At 60.9% G+C, this 23203-nt stretch overlaps 1 protein-coding gene across 4 annotated transcripts; it reads right to left on the reverse strand.

Moving 5' to 3' along the window:
- Positions 1–606: 606 nt before the first annotated feature.
- ULK1 (unc-51 like autophagy activating kinase 1) lies at positions 607–21985 on the reverse strand. 4 transcript variants are annotated; one of them, XM_038574703.1, is made up of 28 exons: positions 21843–21985; positions 21223–21315; positions 21098–21139; positions 13997–14029; positions 13711–13747; positions 12835–13008; positions 12675–12748; positions 12431–12532; positions 11380–11438; positions 11210–11292; positions 10763–10813; positions 10325–10413; positions 9465–9546; positions 8532–8592; positions 8319–8411; positions 7686–7808; positions 6729–6877; positions 6513–6599; positions 5926–6194; positions 5277–5467; positions 4804–4913; positions 4568–4711; positions 3981–4174; positions 3697–3869; positions 3493–3611; positions 3138–3295; positions 2281–2416; positions 607–2189 (listed from the first exon to the last, which is right to left on the reverse strand). In XM_038574703.1, exons 1-28 carry the CDS (start codon positions 21951–21953, stop codon positions 2134–2136), a joined length of 3093 nt encoding a protein of 1030 aa, XP_038430631.1. In that variant the 5' UTR covers positions 21954–21985; the 3' UTR covers positions 607–2133. The 4 variants fall into 4 exon arrangements, with proteins under 4 accessions (XP_038430631.1, XP_038430630.1, XP_038430632.1 ...); XM_038574702.1 differs by having other exon boundaries at positions 9465–9618; XM_038574704.1 differs by lacking the exons at positions 21223–21315; positions 21843–21985 and having other exon boundaries at positions 9465–9618; positions 13688–13747; positions 21098–21117.
- Positions 21986–23203: the final 1218 nt, after the last annotated feature.

The raw sequence follows: 23203 nt of genomic DNA on the forward strand, positions 1-23203 counted from the left end.
CCAGCACAGCCCTTCCTATCTGCAGAGACCGCGCACACACACTGCAGGAAGCCAGACAGGAGCAGACCCCTGGGCCCGCCTCCCCAGGCCTCACACTCTATCTCTCTGCATACTTTCGTATAATACTGTGGTTAGCCTTTTTGGTCAGGAGTTATTTTTAAAACTCACAGAAACAGTATGTAGTTTTGAAAATGCAAATTCTACAACCCAACCGACCTAGAAATGGCCAGCAAGCTCATGAAAGGATGCTGGCGATCAGACATCAAGGAAGCATAGCTCAAACCACAGCACAACCAGAATTAAGGCAGAACCACAGCCCTGCTGCGTCACAGACAGGGTGGACATGGCACTGCCACTGCGCAGTTTGGAGCGGGTTCCCCTCAACCCACACCCCCTGCTAGGTGTGCCCCCAAGGACTAAGACCAGGACCTGGTGGCAGAGGGACAGATGCAACAGCAAAATCACATCTGAGCACCAGGGCCATGCCCTGGGGGTCCGTGTCCTGCACTAAGCCCGGCACCCAGCACACGCAGGCTGACTCCAGGTGGGGACCCAGTCAGTGTGACACACTAGAAATGGTGACAAACCAGCCATCAGCTACACTCACTCAATTCCAAAGGTTTATTTCCTTAAATCAGTATTACACAATGTAACGCAAATGAAGGGGTTGGGAGAATCACACAAAACTCCTTTTAAAGTACACCAAGGGTGGGGCGCTGAATCGTGGAGAACAGAATCAGCTGGCAGCACACACGCTGGGAGGTGGGCAGCACGGCAGCCCACAGGGGCACCCACGAGGGGTGGGAAGCTGCCTGAGTCCCCTCCCGTGGCACCAGCCTCCTGGTGGCCCTGGACCTCAGCCGACTGTAAAGCAATAAATATGCACACATTCCGTGCAGCAAGGAACGAAGTCACTGGGTGTTGAGGGAACATATGACAGGGCTGCCTTGAAGTCCAAGCACAGTGGCAGTATTTCAAGTATTGCAAAGAAACACAAAGATGTCTAGGTCTTGATGTAAGACCTTACAGCCCTTGCCCAGGGCACCCGGACTCAGGCAAGCTCCCTCTGCCCTCTCCAGGACAGAAGTCTCCCCACCCCACCAGCCCCTCAAGGCAGCCAGGACCCAGCCTGCGGGGCAGGGAGAGGGAGAAGAACAAGGACAAGGACACGGACACGACTTTGGCATCAAAACCCATTGTGAAAGCTGGATGTGAGGCTTCGCACCAAATGCCCTCTCACCTGCCCACTACTTCGTGGCAGGGGCAGGGCTGCTCTAACAGGCATCACCACCTCCACCTGCATCCCCACACGATGCTGAGGATCTACCCTTCCAAAACCAATATCCTAAACTCCTACAAATTTTCTTCTTTTGTTAAAAAAGAGCTGCAGAAAAATAAGACACATTTCAGGAGTAAAGTGTAATAGACTTCAACGTCTGTTCTGGGTTCAGAAAGCTTGGTGCTTCGTACTGTCCGTCCCTAAAAGAACATTTAAATAAGATGTCTGTGTCTACCTGAGAGGGTCCCAGGCGGTAGGCACAGCACACACGCTTGCACACGCTCGCATGACTATTTATATATGTATATATGTATATAGGTATGTACACACGCCCTGTAGTACAACAGGCGGGACTGCGCGGGCAGTCCTGCTTCAGGTCTGCCTGCATAAAGTGCTCCATGATTCACAAAGCTGGGTGGGTGGTCTTGGGGAAGGAAGGGGACCAGGAGGCCACACCTTTTCCTGGGCAGAGCGGTCTCGGGGCCTCTGCGTGTCCTCAGCACGTCAGCAGGCATGAGGGCTGCCCTGGGGTCTGGCTGGGATAGGGGACCGGCTACCTGTGCCCACTTGCCTCCAAACTGGCCGAGGATAGTTGTGATTGCCAGGCAGGAGCTCTGCCCATCAGTGAGGCCAGAGGTCTGGCCTGGATTCAGATCCCAGCGCCCTGAAGCCCACCGCAGCATAGCTCAGGCCTGCAGCTCAGGGGGGACCCACCCTCTCTCTCCCTACCACCACCAAGCAGCACCAAGGCCACAGGCTTGTCCCTTCAAGCCTGGCCAGCCGGCCGCCCCTCAAGCCTGTGGGATTGGCAGAGGAGATCCAGCCGTTGGGCAGTGAGCCAGGTACTCCGCGGGTCAGGCAGAGATGCCGGTCAGCAGCGCTGAGAGTCTCCGCTCGATGCACAGCTTGCCTGCAGCACGGGATAGCAGCATGAGGGGGATCCTGCTAGACATCTGTCCCTCCTGCCCCCCACCCCCCCCAGCTGGCCCAGTGGCACTCACACTTCGCAATGTTCTCCACGTCTGCCTGGTCAGTGAGGATGTGCTGCAACCCCTCCATGAGCAGCAGAGCCTTGTGGTAGCGCTGGACACAGTCCTCCCGGCGGTGGAACATCTCGTCCAAGGCAGCCGACTGCACCTGCTCGAGGGGGCGCGAGGGGCTGAGCCCAGCTACCCCAGAACTCCACACCAGGCACACAGGGACCAGACACTGACTGTCACGGCACACACAGGGGCACTGAAGATGGCACGGCACACGGTGAGGACTGCTGAGGCCATGGGCAACCAGCCGGCCACCACCGCCCCTTTGGCACACAGGGTCGCTACAGAGATGGCCTAAGTCACCAGTGGTCACCCTTGGGGAGGAGGCAGGCTATCCCCCAAACGTTTGTTCTGACAGCACAGGTATGCTACATGGATGAATGTTCTCAAAAACAGCCACTCCTCAGAGCCAACTGTCTTTAGGCAGGAAGACCCCAAAGCCACAGAAGCAGAGAAGGTCGTGTGGTGTGTCCCCCCACCCCCCCATTAACGAGCTGCACAACTGAAGCAGGGCTACCTGCAACTGGCCTCTCCTGGAGAACACTCGCCCCCTACTGGGCTTGCAAACCAGGCCGCCTGCTTCCCAGTGGGGGGACCCGAGGGCTGTGGCCAGGAATACCTGTGGGCCAGGGAGCCCGTGCAGTAGAGCAAGGCGGGCTCCCCACCCTGAGCTGGGCCTGGAGGGCCCCAGAGTCAGCGCTGGCTGTGGGGTGGCAGGAGTCACACCTCAGCCTCAAGTCCAGCAAGCTGTAGACAACACCTCCCCGCCCCCCACTGTAGCCCCCACCACCAAGGTCCCACCTGCCATTCCCGCCTACCGTCTGCACAGCATGGCTGAAGATGAGCTTCTCGGCTGTGACGCTCTGGATACGATCCAGGAGCCGTTGCTTGTCCAGGAAGAAGCGTTGCAACCGTAGGCTCAGGCCTTGGCAGGACACCACACTGGCCTTGTACAGTTCGTTCAGCTTACGTACCACTGTGGCAGGGGGCAGGGGCCGGGGCGGACGTGCAGCCACCATCAGCTCAGGCTGCCCTTGAGTGCCCGGGAGCCCCGGCTGCTCCCCACCCAGGCTGGCCCTGCCCCAGGTGACCCCTCATCACCACTCCCCCAACCCTCTCTATGTGACCACCGTCTGTGGCCTCCACCGATGCCCCTGGGGGTGCAGAGCTCACCCTGCTTTACGGTGGACGACAGGCACAGCTTGCCAGCCCGGATCTGGTCAATGGCGGTCTGCAGGCCTGAGGACAGCAGCTCAGCCACCTTCAGGTAAAGCACCAGCTGCTCCGCGAAGCTACAGGGGAACAGATGTGTCAGATGGCCCGAAGGCCGTGGACCCCAGGCCGCCTCCCCACCTTGGCCCCGTGGGGCACACACACCCCCACTCGCGGCTCAGTAGGCTGATCTGGTCGGCCACGACGCTCTCCTGCAGCTGGTACTCAGGTCCCCCGGCTGTGTTGCTGGCACTGCCCCTCAGGGCCGCAATGTCCAGGACGTGCTGGACGAAGACGAGCGTGAAGCGCAGGCTGTGCAGGATCTCCGTGTGCTCTTGCTGCGCAGACATAGGGCAGCTGAGGCAGTGGCTGTGGCTGCACCCCTGCTGCCCCGGGACCTGCTGCACATGGTGGGGGGGGTGCGGTACAGGGTTGGGGGCTAGGCTCACCTCCATCAGCGTCTCCTCAGGGAGGTCCGGGGCCTCGAAGGTCACAGCCCCCTCCAGGTTGGCGGTCACGGGGTCGGCAAAGCTACAGCAGTGGCTAGGGGCCGGGACCTCTGGGGCAGCCTCACTACAGGCTCCGGGTGCCAGGTGCCGGGCAGAGGAGGAGCCCACTGAGCCAAGGGAGCTTGAGGAGCCCACTGTGGGGAGAGGCCAGCGGGCAGCAGCCCTAGTCCTGGTTGTCCCTCATAACTCTCTGATGCAAACCCCCTCCCCAGCCATCTGGACACCTCATGTTATACTCCTCTTCTGCCACCCTAAGCAGAGTCCACTGCAGAAGCCCCATCCCTCCTGGTCCTGCCCACTGCAGGGGGTCCTCCAGTCCAGAGGCTGGAGCTGTGGGTGCATCTGTGCCCTGAGCGCAGGACTCCTGACCCAAACAGAACAGCCCTCCCAGGCAGCTGCAAAAGCAGGTGCTCTGAGCATTACCCTGACCACACGTAAGGACACGACCTCACGCTTCCTGAACCATCCTGACCCATCTGCACTGCCACGTACCCCCTACAGCCTGGAGGAACATGTGCAGTCCTCACCTGAGAACATCCTAGTACGAGGACCCTGGGGTGGCGTGGTCCCGCTGGGGGGCGAGCCCACAGTGAACACCACAGGAGATGGGCTGCTGGCACCCCCAGCACGAGCTCCCGGGTGCAGGTTCCCTCCAAGGCCAGCAGAGGGCGCTGCAAGAGCAGGGGGAGGGGCTCAGGGCCTGGTGGTCAGCCCCGCCCCCCCCAATCCCGCTCCCGCTCCAGGGATGCCCCGGTTGGCCCACCGATGTCCATGGGCTTCTCCTGCAGGCTGTCTGTGCTCCCTGAGTCAGGGGCCTGGGTCCCGAACGCAGCCTTAAGGAGCAGGTCTGTGAGGCGGCCGGTACTAAGGGACCTGCTAGGTGAGGAGCAGTGAGGAGCAGGCACCAGGCCTGGACCTGAATCTCCCAGCCTCCCCACTGCCCAGCCAGGGTCCGTGCTCAGCCCAGCCAGGGGGGCTCCCCACCCTGCCCCAAACCGCTGCACACCAGGCACACAAGGCACTTCACGTGTGCTAGCCATGCGGTCTCCTGCCCCCCTCGCCCGCCCCCGGATGCAGGTACTGTCCCCCGTTGAAGGGACACACAAAGTGCGGCTCAGAAGGGGTCACAGTGGGAGGAGGTACAGACTGGGCCCTGACTTGGGGAGACCAGGTCTGCTCCCGGCCTCTCCCAGAAAGCAAGCGCACGCTAGGGTCAAGGAGGACCTTCCCACACACCTGCCGAAGGGGCTCTTGTCCTCAGTGGGCCGCAGGCCAGGGCCCAGCTGCTGCCCCTGGAACGGTCCTGCCTCTGAAAGGTCTGGCAGAGTCCGGTTCCGAGGTGGGGTCATGACTACACCCTGCCGGGCCAGGAGGGTCAGCAAGTTCTGGGAGCTGGGGTTCTTGGGGAAGTCGAAGGCGGGCAAGGCCTAGGAGGAGCAGGGGGGCACTGAGACGCATGGCTTCAAGTGTGCTAAAAGCCTGATGCCGGCACCTGTACAGCACCACGCTGCCGCCACCAGACCTCGTTCGCTGCAGGAGGGCAGTGAGCACCCCGCACACCCACCACGCAAACATGTGCCCTCAGAAACCCCACATGCGTGGCTATAGGTGTGTCCTCACATCACCCACGAGAATAGCACAGCGAGGGCTAAGCTAAGCAATGTGCCTGGAGCAGAGCAGGGGCACGTGGAGCGCCTGCATTCTGGGGCCTGAAGCACCCAATTCCCAGGCCCCTGGTCCCACAGGAATCCTGCCGTGCAGGTGGTTGACATCCTGGGCAGGCGGATGGGGAGGGGTCCTCAGTACAGAGCCACCAGACACCTCATGCAGGCCTGGCCACTTCCTCCCACCCCTTTGCCCTGCCCCAGCCCTGGGGCCTGGTTACCTTGGTGGGGGAGCCCAGGATGGGGGGCAGGGGGTTGCGCTGCAGGAAGTCGGGCAGCTTAGGCGAGCCTCGCAGGGGCCGGCAGGATTGCAGCCCGTGGGCTGGCTGAGGGGGGCTTGACTGTGGGTGACCAAACGCCGTCCCCAGAGGGTCTGTAGGGGGCTTGGGCAACTTGGGACGGACGACGTGCAGGTCGGACAGGTTAGGAGCGCTGTGCAGGCGGTAGCCCAGCCCAGCAGTGTGAGGAGAGGGCTCGGGCACAGAGGAACCTGGGGCCAGATGGGACAAGACCTGGTCACTGCCGGGTGAGGCTTGCCCAGCGCAGCCCAGCCTCCACCACCAGCAAGGGGAGTGTGTGGGAGACCCTCAAGTCAGAACCACTCCCCCCACCCCAGCTGCTCCATGGTGTACCTGAGCAAACAGGCACAGGTCACGCACAAGGCGGGCGCACACAGAAGCCCCGAGAGCTCCTCCACAGGCTAAGACCTAAGCTGTGGACACAGTGTCACAGCACCTTCCTTCCCTTGTAACGTGACCGCTATGAGAGCGGGAAGCTGGCTCCTGCCCTAAGCCAGGGCTGCGCCTACCTGGACGAGGGGATCGGCCACCCCGCATCTCGGCTCCCTGTGGGGAGGGTGCCCCGCTCCAGCCCGGCCGCTCGGGGATGATTCCAACTTGAGCAGAGAGAGGAGTCATCAGGGTCATGCCCTGACAGGGAGAGCAAGTCTCCTCCCACACTGTCCCAGCCCGGGGAGAGGCCCAGTCCCACTTCAGACGTGTCCACCAGGGGCATGCAGGTTCACCTTGTGGAGATGGGGTATAGGGCCGGCCCCCACCCAGAGACAGCTTTCTGGCCAGGGCAGCTCCGTGCTCGGTGTGGGATGGGGGTGACGGACTAGCCCGGGCAAAGCCCAGGGGACTGGTGCTGCCAGACCTACGGATGGCGGAGGACCTGGGGACACAAGCAGGCAGGATGAGGTGAGGTCCCAGCCATACACAGTGAGGTCACAGCTGTACAACATAGCTCGTTCCCCTCCATTCAAGTAACAGGCCTCACTCAGGAGCCCTTGGGAAGACTGGACAACTCGCCCTCCTGCCCAGAGCTGTAATGAGGGAGTGAAGAACCCCAGCATTTCCCCTGGGCATCCTCAGACCTGAGGTCACAGTCCCTGCCAGGACAACCACTAGCAAACAGAACCTTCTGTGAGTTACAAAAAAAAGGGGGCCTTCCCCCACTGTTTGTTGAAATTTGTCAAAAATTGATACTGGGGGGGACGCCTGGGTGGCTCAGTGGCAAAGGCTGAGCCTTTGGCTCAGGTCATAATCCCAGGATTCTGGGATGGGATCCCACATCAGGCTCCCAACAGGAAGCCTGCTTCTCCCTCTGCATAGGTCTGTCTCTCTCTGTCTCTCTCATGAATAAACAAAATCTTTAAAAAAAAAAAAAGATACTAGGTTTTGTAAATTCAAGATACACATCCACCAAAAAGTTGTCCTAAAAAAAAAAAAAAAAAGAATAAAAAAAAAAATTAAAAAAAAAAAAAAAAAAAACAGAATTTCCACGCATCCGTAAATAGTGGCAGTGAGACTTACACAACTTACAGCCTGTACAACCGTACGTGTGGCACAACAGTGCACCACTCCGAGGAGCCTGTAGGGGGTTCTCACTATCGTTCTCCAGGGCATGCCCTTTGCCAACAGGGGCACCCCTATAGCCATGGGAGGTGGCGGTGGTGGGAGGTGAGGGTGACTACACTCACCGTGTGGTCTGGTACTGGGTGGGTGACTGGAGGTTCTGCTCAATGCGCTGGTAGTTGTGCACCTGGGTGGGGACAGGTATGGGGACCGACACGCCACATCTACTGCTGAACGGGCCGGCCCGGCTGTGGCAGGAAGAGAAGCAGGGGGTACAGAGGGGTGTCAATGGAAACAGTGTGCTGGGCTGAACCCTGGGCCCCAACACATCCTGGGGCAGAGGCCACCAAGGCTGCCTGCCTCCTCCGCTCGCACAGGCTGCTGCCACCCTTCAGGCAGCAGGCCTGTTGACATCCTGCTCACCCCACGTGCCCTGTGCCCAAGGGGCATCTGGCTGGGACCAGCCACTGGGTCATGTGGTCGGTGGTCAGCCTCAGGACAATGAGGCTGGGTCTGGTCCCCGGCTTGGCGCTGCAGGCTAGGGGGTGATGGCAGCGCTGGTCCCTCAGCTCCCCCTCTCCCACCCTCCGGGGACTACGTCCCTCCCACCACAGCCCCTTCTCCTGGGCCACCCATAGAAGCCCGGTGTCCTGCGAGGCCTGAACCAGGACAGGACCTGTGGACGCAAAGTGCTGCCTACAAAACTGGACCTCGGGCTGGGGGGCCACCCAAGCCTACCCCACCCCACCCCTGCTCACCCTGATGGACTTGGAGAGCTGCTGCTGCATGGCGGAGAAGGAGACGGGGTCCGGCCACGGCTCTCCAGGCCAGCTGAAGCCACCAGGGAGCTCCTGGTGGGGACAGAGCATGGAGGGACATGTTCAGGTGGACCTGACCCAGGCAGAGCAAGAGGACAACAGGCAGGAGCGAGATGCTCCCCATGCCAGGAGGGGGCAGGACAGAGAGCTTACCCGCTACACATCAGGCTATCAGGTGGGGGCTTGGCACCAGCCGCCTCGGCCACCAGGTCACCTGTGAACAGGAGACGGGTGATGCTGGGCCTGGGTACCTCTCACATCAGAACAAGTGTCCACTCCACGCTCCTGGGCCACCTCACCCACCACAGCTCAACTCCAGACAGCAGGGGGAGGCTCCGGCAGGGGGAGGTGGCAGTGCTCCCAAGTCCCCACTTCCATCACCTTACCTGACCAGACCTCAGGGCTCTGAAGGTGCCCTCCATACCCCAGAGCCTTCAGCCACCTTGCAGGCAACCAAGGCTCCCAATCTGGGCTGGACCCCCCCTCTGGGACCCTGGGTCTCGGACCTGCCCCATCACCCTCGCTCACGGCCCTGTCTTCCTGCTTGCTGCCCTGCCCTGTAGGCCCAGGGCCACTCCAACCCAGCCCTGTCTCAGGAGTCATGGGATGGCCAGGGGCAGGGAAAGGGAAAGAAGTGTCCACACCCAGGATCTCAAGAAGAACTTAATACCCCAGGACAGAGTTTCGGGAGGGGCTGGGCCTGTCCCAAAGGCCTGAGCACCTGTGCTCAACAGACACTAAGCTAGCAGCAGCTCCCTCCCTGGGAGCAGGCACTCTGGAGGGTGGGGAGACTGGAGAACAGGACCTGAGCTCAGGGACTCAGTCCATGGACCAGCCACAGGGCACCGGGACCACTTGGCTTAGACTCTGTAGCCAAGCTGACCTGATACAGAAGCTCCCAAGACCATCCTGAGGGCGCACAGGTAGAGACAAGTTTGCAATGACAAACCTGCAATGGCCACCCCGTCCCCATTTCCACACCCACACATGTGCACACCACACACACACACACGCACACTCTCTCTCTCTCTCTCTCTCTCTCACGCTCACACACATGCTCACACCAAAGCAACCCCGGTCCCAGACCTGGAAACTGGGCTGGGACCATGACGAAGTCATCTGTATCACAGGACGAGTCCTTGCTGCTGCCGCCAGAGCCTCGGGAGCCCTGCAGGAAGCCAGCAGCGTCAGCCGGGGACGTCAGCGTCTTCTGGAGCTGCTGGTGCATCTCTCCCAGGGACTAGGGGTCAGAGGGAGGGCCACTGAAGCTCACTCAGGGCCTGGGTGAAGCCAGAGCTGCTGGCGCTGACAGAGGGCTCAGCTTGCCCTCCCCACTGGTTTCTGCAAGCTCTACAGCCGGCAGGGCTCCACAGCAGCAGTCACCAGACGGAGCCACCCAGCTCCTGCAGAGCTCCCAGGGAGACTTCCCATGTCTCCTATCAGTCCTGCAAAGGCCTGAAAGGGCAACCACTCCAGGCTTAGGACGTATAGCGTCCAACATCAGCTTTCCACATGGGCAAGACTTGTCAAAAAAAAAAAAAAAAAGACTTGTCCTCACACTGGCCCTGGCGCCCCAGCTCTGTGCCCACCCATGCTGAGGTGCCAGAGACACACACTGCAGGGTGGTCTCCAGGATACAGGGCCATCCCGTCCCCGTTTCCACACCCACACATGTGCACACCAGCACACATGAAAACCCACACCTAGCAGGTCAGCCTCTGAGACAGGAAGGCTGCGGTGGGGGGGCTAAAAGCGGTTTTGCCAACTTGTCACGCTTCAACATTTCACAATCAGGATGGGTCTGTCTGCAGTTAGTGTGAGTCAATCAGACAAAGTCATAGAATCAAAGGCAGGTGTCCTGATGGTCTCCTGGCAGCAGTGTGCTGTCCACACAGGCCACATCCCAGGAGAGAAGCCCAAGGCCCGAGCCCCAGCAAGTGACTCACCGGCGGGGAGGCCAGGTGTGAGGTGGAGCTGCTGCTGGAGCTGCTGCCGGACCCCGAGCTTGGGTACGAGGGCACAGGCACAGGAGGGGCTGGTGGGGGGCAGTGGTCAGCTCACAGGCACTCCTCCCTGGCCCTACAGACCCCCCCGACTTGGCCAGACTCCCCATGATGCTAGCTCCAGCTGTTTCCATGGAACACCCCCCACCCCAAGTTACGGGCTAGCCTGTCAGCAGCAAGTGTGGCATCCTGGTCCCCAGGCAGATGCAAAAGGACTATGCAGCACACTGAGCAGAAACTGCAGTTGCCCACCCAGAGGACTCACATGCTGGTGGGGAAGGGGCAGCCCCCAGCCCTATTCTTCTCAACCTACAGCACCATGTCAGCCAAGCCCAAGCCCCACTGTGGCTGTGGGGGCCCCAAGATCCTCAGGGGACTCACACTTCTTCACAGTGGCGCTGGCGTCAAGGAAAGGGTGATGGAAGAAGTCATCTGTGGGAGAAAGGATGAAGAGTCCTGACTCCAGGGTCCCGGCAGGAAAGATGGTGTTCACCTCCATCCACGGCCCCTGGGGCCCAAGCTCCAGCAATCCTGGCACCCGTTCCAGCCAGCATCATACCAGGAGTGGAGGGAGAGAGGGAGACAGCCCCAGCTGCTGGCTCTTCACCACATCTGGCCAAGGCTGGGCCTCCCCACCCACCTAATACCTGTTCCCAGCAGCACTTCCCATTGCAAAACTGGGGTTTTCACAGCCCATGTTTCTGGGAAAGCGGGTGTGGGCAACCAGGAGACAAGGGTGGAGGGCTCCCAGCCAAGAGGGCCAAGCCCCAAACCAGGGAGCCGGCAGGAGAGGACAGGAGGAGTGGGCTAGTGGCGGGGCCTGCTCACCGAAGTCCATGCGGTCCTTGTGGTTACGCTGCAGCAGCGCCAGCAGCAGCTGTCTCAGTGGGGCAGATGTCTCCCTGGGGATACTGGGCAGTGCAAACACAACATGACGTGATCAGCCCCGGGTCAGTTGGGATGCAGGGGGCGGGTGAAGCCAGGACCCAGGCACTTACGTGGGTACCAATGTCTTGTTCCTCTCGTAGAAGAGGCGGAGGTCCTGGGGGCTGCTGGCCTGGCAGGGGATGGCAGCGTGAATGCCCCCACTACACCAGCTGCTCCCCCCACAGCCTCCAAGCCCTGTCCAAGGTCCCTGGTCCCTGGCCACAACTGCCGGCCAGAACTCGTGGCCCTGGACCAAGCACCACGTGCCCTCTATGCTTCTGGGGATGGGCCTCCCTCCTCCCCCATCTAGCCTCTAGACCAGGGGGACCGCACAGGGTGGTCAGGTGGCCCAGAAGCCAGACGGCCAGGCCTCCCTCCCGCTTAGGGCAGACTGGTCAGGGTACATATTCAGGGATGTCTGAATGCGTGCTTCTTGTAAGGAAACAATAGTCCATGCACCTCGCCCCAGCGGAAGATCCCAAAATCTTTCCCCTTCCAGGGGGCGCTATACCCCATGGGGAGCACCTGGCAGGCACGCATGTGGCTGGTCACGTTTGCTTATGCACACTGCTGTGTGACATGTAGTTCCCAGGGCTGGCAGCTTGGCCAAGACCAAGAGAGCATCTCTCCTTCCCGGGGCTGAGTGAGAAGATGGCCCTCCACCTGCTCAGGCAGGGGGACATGGCAGATGAGGAGGGGTGCAGGGAGCTAGGGGGCCAGCCGAGGTCACTGGGCAGTCACAGAAGGCTAAGGGGCAAGTTGGCAATAGCTGAGAGCTGCGTAATCAGGACAGATAGTCGATACGGGATGCGCAGCCCAGCACGGGGGGCTTGGAGCCCCCAGCCCTCTGGAATCCCACTGCTAGTAGGCCACTGCTTTTCAAATGTGATGCCCCCCTCCGCCCCCATGCCTGAAAGCAACTGGGCCTCATGGCACGGATGGGAGGACACAGACTTGCTTCTGACACACACACGGGCACATGCCAATGTGCTCAAGAGCCCTCGGACCCCACCGTGGCCTGGAGGAGGGCAGGGCCCCACATGCCTGCATGGTAGGAGCCACGAGACCACGAGCCGAGTGTTGAAGTGGCGGCCAGCGCCTACCTGACCCAGACTTGCTCACCTGGAAGGGCGCCTTCCCCGTCAGGCACTGGTACACGATGGTGCCGATGCTCCAGAGGTCTGCCTTCCCATCGTAGTGCTGGGACATGATGACCTCAGGGGCCTATGGGGCATTAACAAACAGACACCACACCAGACAACTGCAACACCGTGTGGCAGACGACAATGGTGCAGCCTCGCAGGAGAGGCCATGGGAGCCTCCGACACCTCTTCCCCGGGCAGCAGGGCAGGGGTGGCTCACCTACCATGTACATGGGGGAGCCACAGAGTGTGGCCGCCATCATGTTGCTCTGCAGGTACCGAGCAAAACCGAAGTCGGCTGAAGATGAGGAGAAGCGCATGAGGCGGCCAGCCGAAGCTCTCGAGCCTCCCTGGGCATCCTCCCCTCACCAGCCCTGGCCTTACCAATCTTAACGCGGATGTTGTTGGGGTTGGCGCGGCGCCCACCAGGGTTGGACAGCAAGATGTTCTGGGGCTTCAGGTCACGGTGGATGATGCCCTTGCTGTGCAGCAGACGCATGGCGCCTGCAATCTGCTGCAGGAAGAGCCGGATGGTGTCCTCACTCAGTGTCCGCATGGCTGCAGGGAGACGGGGCGGCTCACCGGGCACCCAGCCCTCCCGGAGGCTTCACACTCAGCGCTGCTCCCACACGCACTCCTTCACATTCCCACCCCCATCCTGCAGCAGCTGGGCACCCGAACCCTTCCACTGCGGGCCGGCTGGCATCTTCCTCCCACACTGCCCAGCACCACCCACCACAACACGTGGTGCCCTGAAGCACCCTTCCCCAGTTACCATCATTCTCCGGAGCCACCTCTGCCCACCACTGGAGAGGAGCCCCAAGACCTGCCCTCAGGGATAGAGGGGATGAACACACCGATGCCAGGGCCACGACCCGGAGGGCACCTACCCCCCCACCTGTGGCAGGATCCCGGGGAGGGCCACCCCTCTGTGGTGAGCCAGGACTTACTGGGCCCAGAGTGCTCGGAACAGACCAGTCCCCAGCAGAGAAGCCAGCCAGGTGCTTCAGGGACCCCGCAGGGCCAGGGGGCACCACATCCCCACAAACCACTTAGGGCCCTGCTCACAAGGGGCCTCCCTGACCGATCTGTCCAGGGAGGCTGTCCCTGATGGCTCCACTGCCCTGTCCATCTTCCCTAGCAAGTGCCAGGGGAGATAGGAGGACCCTCCGGGGCCCTGATTCATGTCAGACTACCTTGCAGGCTGGGTCAGGGTGAGACTGGGCATGCAGCCCACCTGGCCAAGGGGCGTCCACTCACTGTGCAGGTAGTCAGCCAGGTCCCCGCCATTACAGTACTGCAACAGACCATTGGAACACCGGGGTCAGCGGTCAAGGCAAACCCTCCAGCCCTTCCTGGATTTCCCCACCACCCTACACCTGCTCCCCTGCTCCTGGCCTTCCTGGGGCAGATGTCCCTTGCAATCACCCCTCAAGCACCTGCCACGGCCACCAGGGCTCCTGATGGGGTGGGCCCTCAGCCCACGGATGACAAGGAAACCAGGAGAGTCTTCCCTGCCCTCACAAGCTGGGCCCACAAGACTCACCTCCATGACCAGATACACGGAATTGGCCATTTCCTGCAGGACACAGAAGTAGCAATGAGAAGTGCAGAGGAACACTCCCCTGCCCCCACTCCTCTCAGCCTCAGCATGACGTAGGCGCTCAGCACCCATGCCCTCACCATGCCACCTGGGCTACAAGCGAGGCCAGTGAGCACGGACACCAACGGGCCTGGAGAGCCCCACAGACCCCTGTACCAGCACCTAGCCAGTTGAGTGGTGGCCAGTTGAGATCCTCTGACAGCCGAGTGGGCCTGAATGAGAGGGGCAGCAGCCAATCAGAGAATGCTGATGTTGCCAGGTCTGGGGAAGAGGCCGAGGTCCCAGGAGAGGTGTCTGGGGTAGACATGGACTCTGCCTCTGAAGAGCACCTTCAACTACCTTCACTGCCCCCTTCTCCGTCAGGATCAGGGTCAGCCCCACCCTGAAGTTTCAACAGGGCTCCCCTTCGTGCACCACCCTCCAGGGGAAGACCCAGGTCCCGAGGAAGGACCCAGCCCAAGTAGGAGTGCCTTGACGCACAGACTTCAGAAACCACACCTAACTCCAGGATCAAAGATGCCAGCAGAATTATAGCTAGGCAGTGCCAGCCCACCTCAGGCCAGCAACGGCAGCTAGGCCAGCTTCCGGCTCAGCCACTCAAGGACCCAGGGTGCCACTGGCATTCTTGGCTGTGTGCATCCCCCGAGAAAGAGGAGCCCCAGGCCAGGCCACGACACCCCCCCACCCACCCACCAAATGCCAGCATCCATACGGCTCTGTGCTACCAGCATGCTTCATCTGCTGGCAGGGTCTCTGTTACTCTCTACTGTCCTACAGATGGTCCCTCAGATCTGCCCCAGGAAGTGGCTCTGAAAGCAAGGACCTTCAGTGTCAACACACCACCAGGCCTCAAGAGCCACAGCAGGAGCCCTCTCTGCTCTGCACTGTGTCAGGGGGCGAGCCTGTGAACTGGCCCCAACACTCTCAAAGCATGGTGCGGGGAGGCTAGGGGGTCCCTAGGAAAGGGGCAGGGAAGGGACCCCAGGAGGGACCTTTCTCCAGTCACTGGGGGAGGCCACCTCAGGCTGATCCACCAAGGCCTGACCTCCAGCAGTGGGCCACTACCTTCCAGCCCTACTCAGGTCTCAGGGATGCTTTTGACCCCCGCCTGTCTCCAGATAGGGACCTGGAGCTAGGACATGAATTGGTACACTGGGGATACTCCATGTTTAAATGTCAGTACCCACCAGGGCTCCACCGACAGAAGACCTATGTCCAGGACAAGGACAACCTGGGGAGCAGGCTGAGTCGTGGGGTGGGCTCTCAGGGTGTGGGAGCCCAGGGCTGACATGCTTGTGCCTGTATGCCCCCACCCTGCATTCCTAGGCCCGTCACTGGTCCTTCCGTGCCAGCTGTAGGAGAGAGATAACACAGGGGCAGCTCCAGGAGAGTCCCCTGGGGGCGGGCCTGGCCCAGAGGGGCAAGAGAGAAAGAGAGAGAGAGAGAGAGAGAGAGAAACAGAGAAAGAGAACACGCCTCAGAGGCGGGAGAGGCAGGGGCTGGATCCAGCAGGGGGTGGGGCAAGAGAGAAGAACCCAGGAATAACTTGGGAGAGGCAGCACACGGGTCACTTGCCACCGCCCTGACCACAGCCACTTCTGCTGTTTGCTGGGCATGCTGCACAATTACTCCTCACCATGAGCTCCAGGGAATGCTATGAGCTTTCTGGTCTGCAGTGGCCCAGAGAAGCTAAGTCCCTTGCTCTGGGACACACAGCAGAGAAGCAGAGCTGAGACTCAGGCCCAGGCACGTCCAGAAGAGCCCCAAACCCACCCTGCCGAGCCAGGACAGACAGGGCCAAAGTGACAGGCAATACAGAGACAGATGGGGCATTTCCTCCCCACCGAGTGTTCTCAAGGACTGACCTACCAAGACTGGCACGGACACAAGGGCTGTGTGGGAGCCTGAGTCCAGAGCCTAGGAGCCTCCCTCACCCCAAATCTGGGAGGCCCCAGACCCCACAACAACCCACCCTGTAAAGAAGGCCCCCACAGCAGAAGTGACAACAGAGTCCCCTTTGTACTCAAGAACCCACAGGACCCTGAACACAGCCTGGACCCTACTCCCACCCCAATCCCCACATCCCAGCCATGGCAGACTTCCAAGTGTGAGAATGTGATGGCAGACATCCTCCCTCCAAAGACCCCACTCCACAGGCCCCCAGGGCCCCTGCCCAGCCCTGCGCATCTCCCATCCCCACTGGCCCACTGTTCATAGCACACTCCAGGCCCTCCCTGCCCCCAACAGGAGGTCACAGCTTATCGCCTCCCCAAAGGCCTCCTGCCCTAAGACCACACTGAAGCCTCCCCAAGTCCGTGAGTGACAGGCCAGGGTGCCACTGGGGCTATGTGGGGGCTCTTCCTCTCCACTCTGACCTCTGTCCCTGTGGCCTAGGATCAGCTCCACCCTCCAGTGGGCCCTCCGAGGCAGGGAGCGGAGTGCTAGCAGGGAAAGAGCACAGCAGGGCTGGGGCTGACCCAAGAGAGCCAAATCGGGGTCTCCCACCACCCTGGGGCCAGAGGACAGCTTCAGACCAGCCCCTTCCTGCATCTGTCTCCCCACCGTGACACCCTTAACTCCACTGGCTGGCAGAAGCTGAGCCATCTCCCAGGTGAGGTCAAGAACATGCCCAGGCCTGGGAAGCAGAAGTCAGCTCCAGTGTGTCCTCAAGCCTGCCCCTGTGCCAACACCAAGCCAGGTCCCAAAACAGCCTGGCCTCACTGTGGCCCACCCTGACGGGGACTGGGAGAAGGTGCAGGCCCCCTGGGTGGGGCACTCTTCCAGAAAGGCTCTGTGCCCGAGCCCCTCTGCTGGGGCCACTCCCGGGTGTCCCCCACCCCTCTCAGGTGGTCAGCTCACCACCTACCACCACAACCCAAATGGCTTCAGACCCACTTCTGCTGGCCGCCACACATGCTAAACTTGGTTTTCCCAAGCTCCCTTGGGAGTGAGCAGGGGCCACATAGGCTCTAGGCACCGAGGCACCTCCCTGGGGTCAGTCTAGATTCAGTCTACACACTTGAAGTTGTCAGGACTGCTTGCAGGGCTCCAGAGAAGCGTCAGATCCCAAGGAGCTCACCTCCTGCAGGAGGCAGAGGGGAACCACTGGCAGGTTCTTGGAGCTCATTATAAGGTTAGTACAGAAACATACCCATGGCCTAGGCACAGGCCGCCTGTGTCCTATGTCCTATGGGGAATGCGCAGGGATGCCCTCGCTGCTCCATCACCAGCTACCCACACGCCCTGTTGCCCCAGGACAGGGCAGGTCTGTTCCTGTCACAGGCTACCCAAGGAGGAAATAGGACACATGGAGGTCCTGTCATTCTGCCCCAGTCAGACACCTGGCAAGGGAGGGGTGAGGCTGGGCAGGGAAGCCTCAGTGGAGACCACCCCACCATGCAGCCCAAGAAAGGGGATGATGAATCCCAGCTTGTGCCCCCAAGGTAGACAAAGCAAAGCCTTTACAAGGAGAGGACATGGAGCCCTCTCCATCCCCTGGCAGGGTGCCCAGAGGCCCTGGGGATAGGGCTGGCCTGAGCGTCACAGCCAGGTGTGCTGGGCGGCCTGGCACGGGCATCCAGGCACGTAGGAGGCCACCCCGCCATGGGGCGCTAAGGTGCTTTGCTTAATAGGATCCCACTGCCTGCCTGGGCCAGGCCTGGTGGGTGGGCAGGCACTGACCTACTTAACTCCTCGGACACTGGCGCTCTTGGCTCAGGAAGGTGGCAGAAGCCCCAGTGGGGGCCAGAGCACAGCTGCCCACAGAAGCGGGGCTGCTCCCCACCCCGCGCTGGGCTCCTGCGGCCAGTTCCCACCGGATAAGGGTGCCTGGCCCCACCCCACTTCCTCAGGGGAGCCTCCTGGCACTGCCTGTAGGTAGGTCTGCCCGGCTCAGGAAATACAGGGGAGACTCTCAGGGCAGGGCGGGGCGTGAGCTGGTACAAGCCCTCAGAAAACAGAACCCACACGCTCCTCCCAGAGACCCGGCAGGCCCAAGCTGCCGCACACCACAGTGACACCACAGACCCAACCCACACATGTGCCCGCGGCAGCTGTCGGGAGGACACTGACGATGGGGCACCAAGCGGCGACACGGACCCCGCACCCGCGGTGTGGTGTCAAGGGCACCAGGATAGGCAGCAGAGCTGTGGGAGTCCAGGGCTCAGAGTGGGGGGACCTGCAGAGAGAAGTCCCCACAGACGGCAGAGCCCCGGGTCCTATGGCCACAGAGAAACTGGAGGGCTGAGCTCCTGGGGCAAGCTGCGTCCCCCTTCTGACCTCCCCAAAGGGCTTAACACAGCATTTCGTGATCTGCGTTTCCCACTGTCCAGCATGTATTACACTTCAAAATTTTAAGTGGAAAAATTTAAGTTATAAAGATAGATAAAAACAACAGTAACGTGAAGCACCTGGGTGGCTCAGTGGTTGAGCGTCTGCCTTTGGCTCAAGTCATGATCCTGGGGCCCTGGGATCCAGTCCCTCATTGGGTTCCGTGCAGGGAGCCTGCTTCTCCCTCTGCCTGTGTCTCTGCCTCTCTGTGTGTCTCTCATGAATAAATAAAATCTTCAAAAATTAAAAAAATAAAAAGTCCAACAGGAATCATGCTGAGGGCAGGTGGCATTCCTAATACACACACACATAATGAGATGCTCAATTTGCTCACACACAAATGAGAAGCCTCGGGATCCCTGGGTGGCGCAGCGGTCTGGCGCCTGCCTTTGGCCCAGGGCGCGATCCTGGAGACCCGGGATCGAATCCCACATCAGGCTCCCGGTGCATGGAGCCTGCTTCTCCCTCGGCCTATGTCTCTGCCTCTCTCTCTCTCTCTCTGTGACTATCATAAATAAATAAAAATTTTAAAAAAATTAAAAAAAAAAAACAAAAACAAATAAGAAGCCTCAATCACAGCGAGTGAAAAACACTGAGAGGTCATTTTCCACCAAGATGGAAGTCTGATAACCAGCCTCCTGGCAAGGATGTGGGGAGACCGGCCCTTCCGTACGCAGCCCTGCTGCGTTGTCCAGTCCAGCCCCTGGGGACCACAATTTGGCCACTGTCCCAAACTAGAAACACGCATCCCTTTTACCCAGGGATTCCTGTCTAGGAATGTATGCTGCAGATACACACACGGCCAACACTAAGCGCAAGGACAGTCACCACCACCATGCTGCTGCCATGTCAGAACGCCATCAGTGGGGGACTGGCGAGGTCTGCTCTGGAACATGGGGCAATGGAACCCAGTACAACCACAAACAACACCCACAGCCACACCGTGACAACAGCTAGGAGGGCACACAGGGTGCACCATCCAACAGCTCCATGGTCTCTACCACAGGAAGATATGGAGGCACAGACAGGTGAGGATACTTGCCCAAGGACACACAGCTCGTTCAAGTTTGGAGCTACCTTTAGAGCCAGGATTAGAACTAGGTGACCTAGCTTCAGAGTCGGGCTCTAAACCACTGTGCTTAAGGGGTGGCGACCTTCCCGGGAGAGGGCTGTAGTGTCTTACAGACGAACAGAGACAGCGGTGTGGAGTGACAGATCCTTCCCCAAGATACAGGCCCAAACGGAAAAGCCCTTTAGGTGCAGAAGCAGATGGTATGCGGCCAAATGGTATATAAGGACACGCTCCTACCCCTGGAGAGATCCAGAAACTGCCAATGTCGGTGTGGGTGCCTCTGGGGGCAAGACAGGGGCCAGCAGGGAAAGGGGTCTCCTTTTCCCAAGTCCCCTTTTATAATCTATTTTTCTTTAGCCAAGTTCCTTATTACCTAGTTTAAAAAGCCATTTTTCCTGGGTCCCGTATGTCTTAGAGGAGTCTAAGGACTGGGGGAACACCCCAGACCCCAGGGCTGAGGGCACAGAGCCCCAGAAGAGAGGCAGGGCCCTCAGAGCAGAGAGGCCATACTGGCCTCTAAACACTTCCTCCAGGCAGGGGAGGCTGAACAACCACCCACACTAGAGGAAGTAGCACTGCCCACAGCCAGGTGTGGTCAGGATGGGGAAGGAGGGAGTGCCAGGGACCCAAGCAGGGGAGGACAGGTAAGGTGTGACAGGGAGGGGAGAGAGGGAGCAGTGGGGCCACCCTCCTGGCCCCGGGACACTGTGTCTCAGTAGCCTAGTGCCCGGCTTCCAGGTACTCGCTGGGACACTGGAACTGTGCCCTGCCCATGTCACCTCACATCATGCCACAGCCCCCAAGGCCACAGCCTGGCTCTGCAGGGGGAGGGAGGAGGCCACCAACACACAGACAGCCCGGCTGGGAACTTCCCCTCAGCCAGGGGCTGGTCCCGTGGCCTCAGTAAACAGGTTTCAAAACCATTAGTCAGCACTTTGGCCTGCAGATCTGCTGCCTCAGGTTCCCAATCCCCAAACTGGCTCTCCAGGGTCTGGGACCCTCACTGCCTGGCCCCACCGGAGGCCCCAGGGGTGGGGAGGGGACCAGGCTGGGGCCTCCCATGCCGGCCCTGGGCCTGAAGTGGACTCATCAGACTGAGCAACTGCCTCCCTCCCTTCTTCCCTCCCGCCTGGGCTGTCGCACCCCAACTGCCAGGGAGAAGGAATCTCCCTGGGCCCCTCCCCTCCCCCTAGCCTGACGCAGGGAGGGACCGGCCAATGCTGGGCCAGAGCAGTGTCAACAAACAAGTGGCAGCACCACCCTGCCGCCCGCCAGCGCTGGGGACAGGACCCCTCGGTCAGGGCCACTGGGTCAGACAACCAGGGCCCACACTGCAGCTGGCCAGACCTCAGTGGGTCCCTGCGGCCCTGTGGGTGCCTGGGGCAGCCAGGCAGCGGGGACGGCAGGACTCTCCCCACATCCCCAGAGGAAGCTGGGCCCGAACTGGGCCGAGGAAGAAGTCTCCAGGGATCTGGTCAGGCCTCTCAGATGGGCAGGCCAGAGAGCTACCCTCTCCCAACACGAGACCCCGGCCGGCCTGGGACCCAGCTGCTGCGGCCTGAGGCTGTGCGCCGGCCAGCCTGGGAGGGTTACGAACACAACCCCCCCCCCCCCACCACCACCAGCACAGCCCCAAAGCTTACCTGAAAGTCATACAAAGCCACGATATTTTCATGTTTCAGTTCCTAGGACAGAAACCCAAGTCTCTTAGGACCAAGGCTGGCTCACCCACCACCCTGCTCCCCTACAGCTTCCAATGCCCGCTCACCTTGAGGATCTTGATTTCTTTCCCCAGCAGTGTCTGGGACTTGGCCAGGTTCTTCTTGTTAATGCACTTGACCGCGACCTCCAAGTCGTGCTTCTGAAAACCAAGCACGATGTTCCTCAGGGCCCAGAACCCAGGCATCCTTACCGGGCCACCCCCAGGCCAGGTAAGCACCTGGGAGTGTGTGTGTGTGGGGGGGGGGGGGTGTTCCGGTGCCAGGAGCAAGACCTGGGGTGTGGAGTGGGAAAGAGGTGTCCAGAGGAGGTAAGGGTGAGGGAGTCGAGGATGCGGAGATGGGGTTCCCATGGCGGGGGTGAGCATGAGAGTCTCTGGGTGTGGTGTGGGGATGGAGGGCATGAGGGTCCTGGGGTGTGAGGAGGGGTCCCGGGTGTGTGGCAGAGATGGGGGAATGAGGGTCCCGGGTGAGGGGCAGGGATGGCTTCCCTGGGCGCGGGGAGGGGTGGGGGTGGGCAGGTACGAGGGGCGAAGGCCAGGGAGGAGGGAGGCCCAGGTGAGGGGCTGGGATGCAGGGCCCCAGCCGAGGCAGGGATGGGGGATGGGGCGCCCGGGCGCGCGGCAGGAGGGCCCCCGCCGGGTGGTCCGGGCCCGCCGGCGCCCCTCACCTCGCGGTGGCGCCCCTTGAAGACCACGGCGAAGGCGCCGTGCCCGATGAGGTCCTTGCGCGAGAACTCGAACTTGCCCACGGCCTCCAGGCCGCCGCGGCCGGGCTCCATGGCGCGGGGCGGGCGGCTCAGGCGGCGGCGCGGGCCGGGGGCGGCGGGCGGGGGGCGCGCCCCATCGGGCAGGCAGGGCCCGCCTCCAGCCCCGCGGGCCGCTCGGGGCGCGCGGGCAGCCCGGGCTACCGATGCGGATCCCTCCCGGGTGCGGCGAGGGCTCGGGTACGGGGTCCGGCCGCGACTCTAGCGGGAAACAAAAGAGCCGCGGCCGCAGGGGCCCAGAGCCTGAGACACCGGCGCAGGCGCAGTGCGCGGCGCGGGGCGGGGGCGGGGCGGGGCCTGGCGGGGCGGCCGGGCTCGGGGCGGGGCCTGCGGGGCGGGGCCACGGGGCGGGGCCAGGCCGGGGGCGGGGCCAGGCCGGAGGGGCGGGGCCCGCATTGGGCTGGCCCCTGGGGGGTCTGACCCGGGAGGCTCTCCACCGCGGCCGTGCCCCATGTCCCCTCTCTGCTTCCTCCTGTCTGCACAGCCGCATCACTGCCTGGATGTGGCCTGTGTACCCCAGGGTTAGGGACCGCACAGAGTAGACCGGGCTGCTGTAGAGGTGCCGCATTTTATTCATTCATTTTTTAGTCGGCTGCACACACCAGCGAGAGCCCAAGTGCGTGGCTCCATCTCAGACCCTGAGATCATGACCAGAGAGGAAATCAGGAGTCGGAGGCCTAACGACTGAGCCCCCCAGTTGCCGGGATGTGTCCAGTGGTAACGAACTGTCTGCCACATGGAACCTAAACATAGGAAATCAGAGGGAAAGCTTCTGTAAATCATTTCATTGGGATGATATGCAGCAGATTCTCAGACACAGTGTTAAATAGACACTCAGGCGTAAAGTGCTCCAAAGTTTATAATTAAGAGGCCAGACAGTGACTGTGCTACTGGTTTTCATCTTGAAGTCCCTGGAGGGGGTGCATATACAAGACCCCGAGAGCATACCGCTGCCATGATACGCGTGCAGGTCAGGGTATTCACAGCGCTAGGCTATGTGTTTCCAGTATTAGGTGTAACGCCTCTCCCAGGGCTTTCCACATGCCAGCCTTTCTCTGTATTAACTCATTTGTTGTTCCTCCCAGGGACTCCATGAGATACTTGTTTTATGTCACCATTTTATAGATGAAAAAAACGAGGCCCAGAGAAATGTACCCAAAGTCACACAGCAAGCAAGCAAGGAGCCAGATCCTCACACAAGGAACTGTTAAGTGGCTGTTTGGGAGGAGCCAGTGCTTTTTGCTGTACACCCCGCATACTCATGT

This window comes from Canis lupus, chromosome 26, assembly GCF_011100685.1.
Source record: "Canis lupus familiaris isolate Mischka breed German Shepherd chromosome 26, alternate assembly UU_Cfam_GSD_1.0, whole genome shotgun sequence".
Classification (NCBI taxonomy): domain Eukaryota; kingdom Metazoa; phylum Chordata; class Mammalia; order Carnivora; family Canidae; genus Canis; species Canis lupus.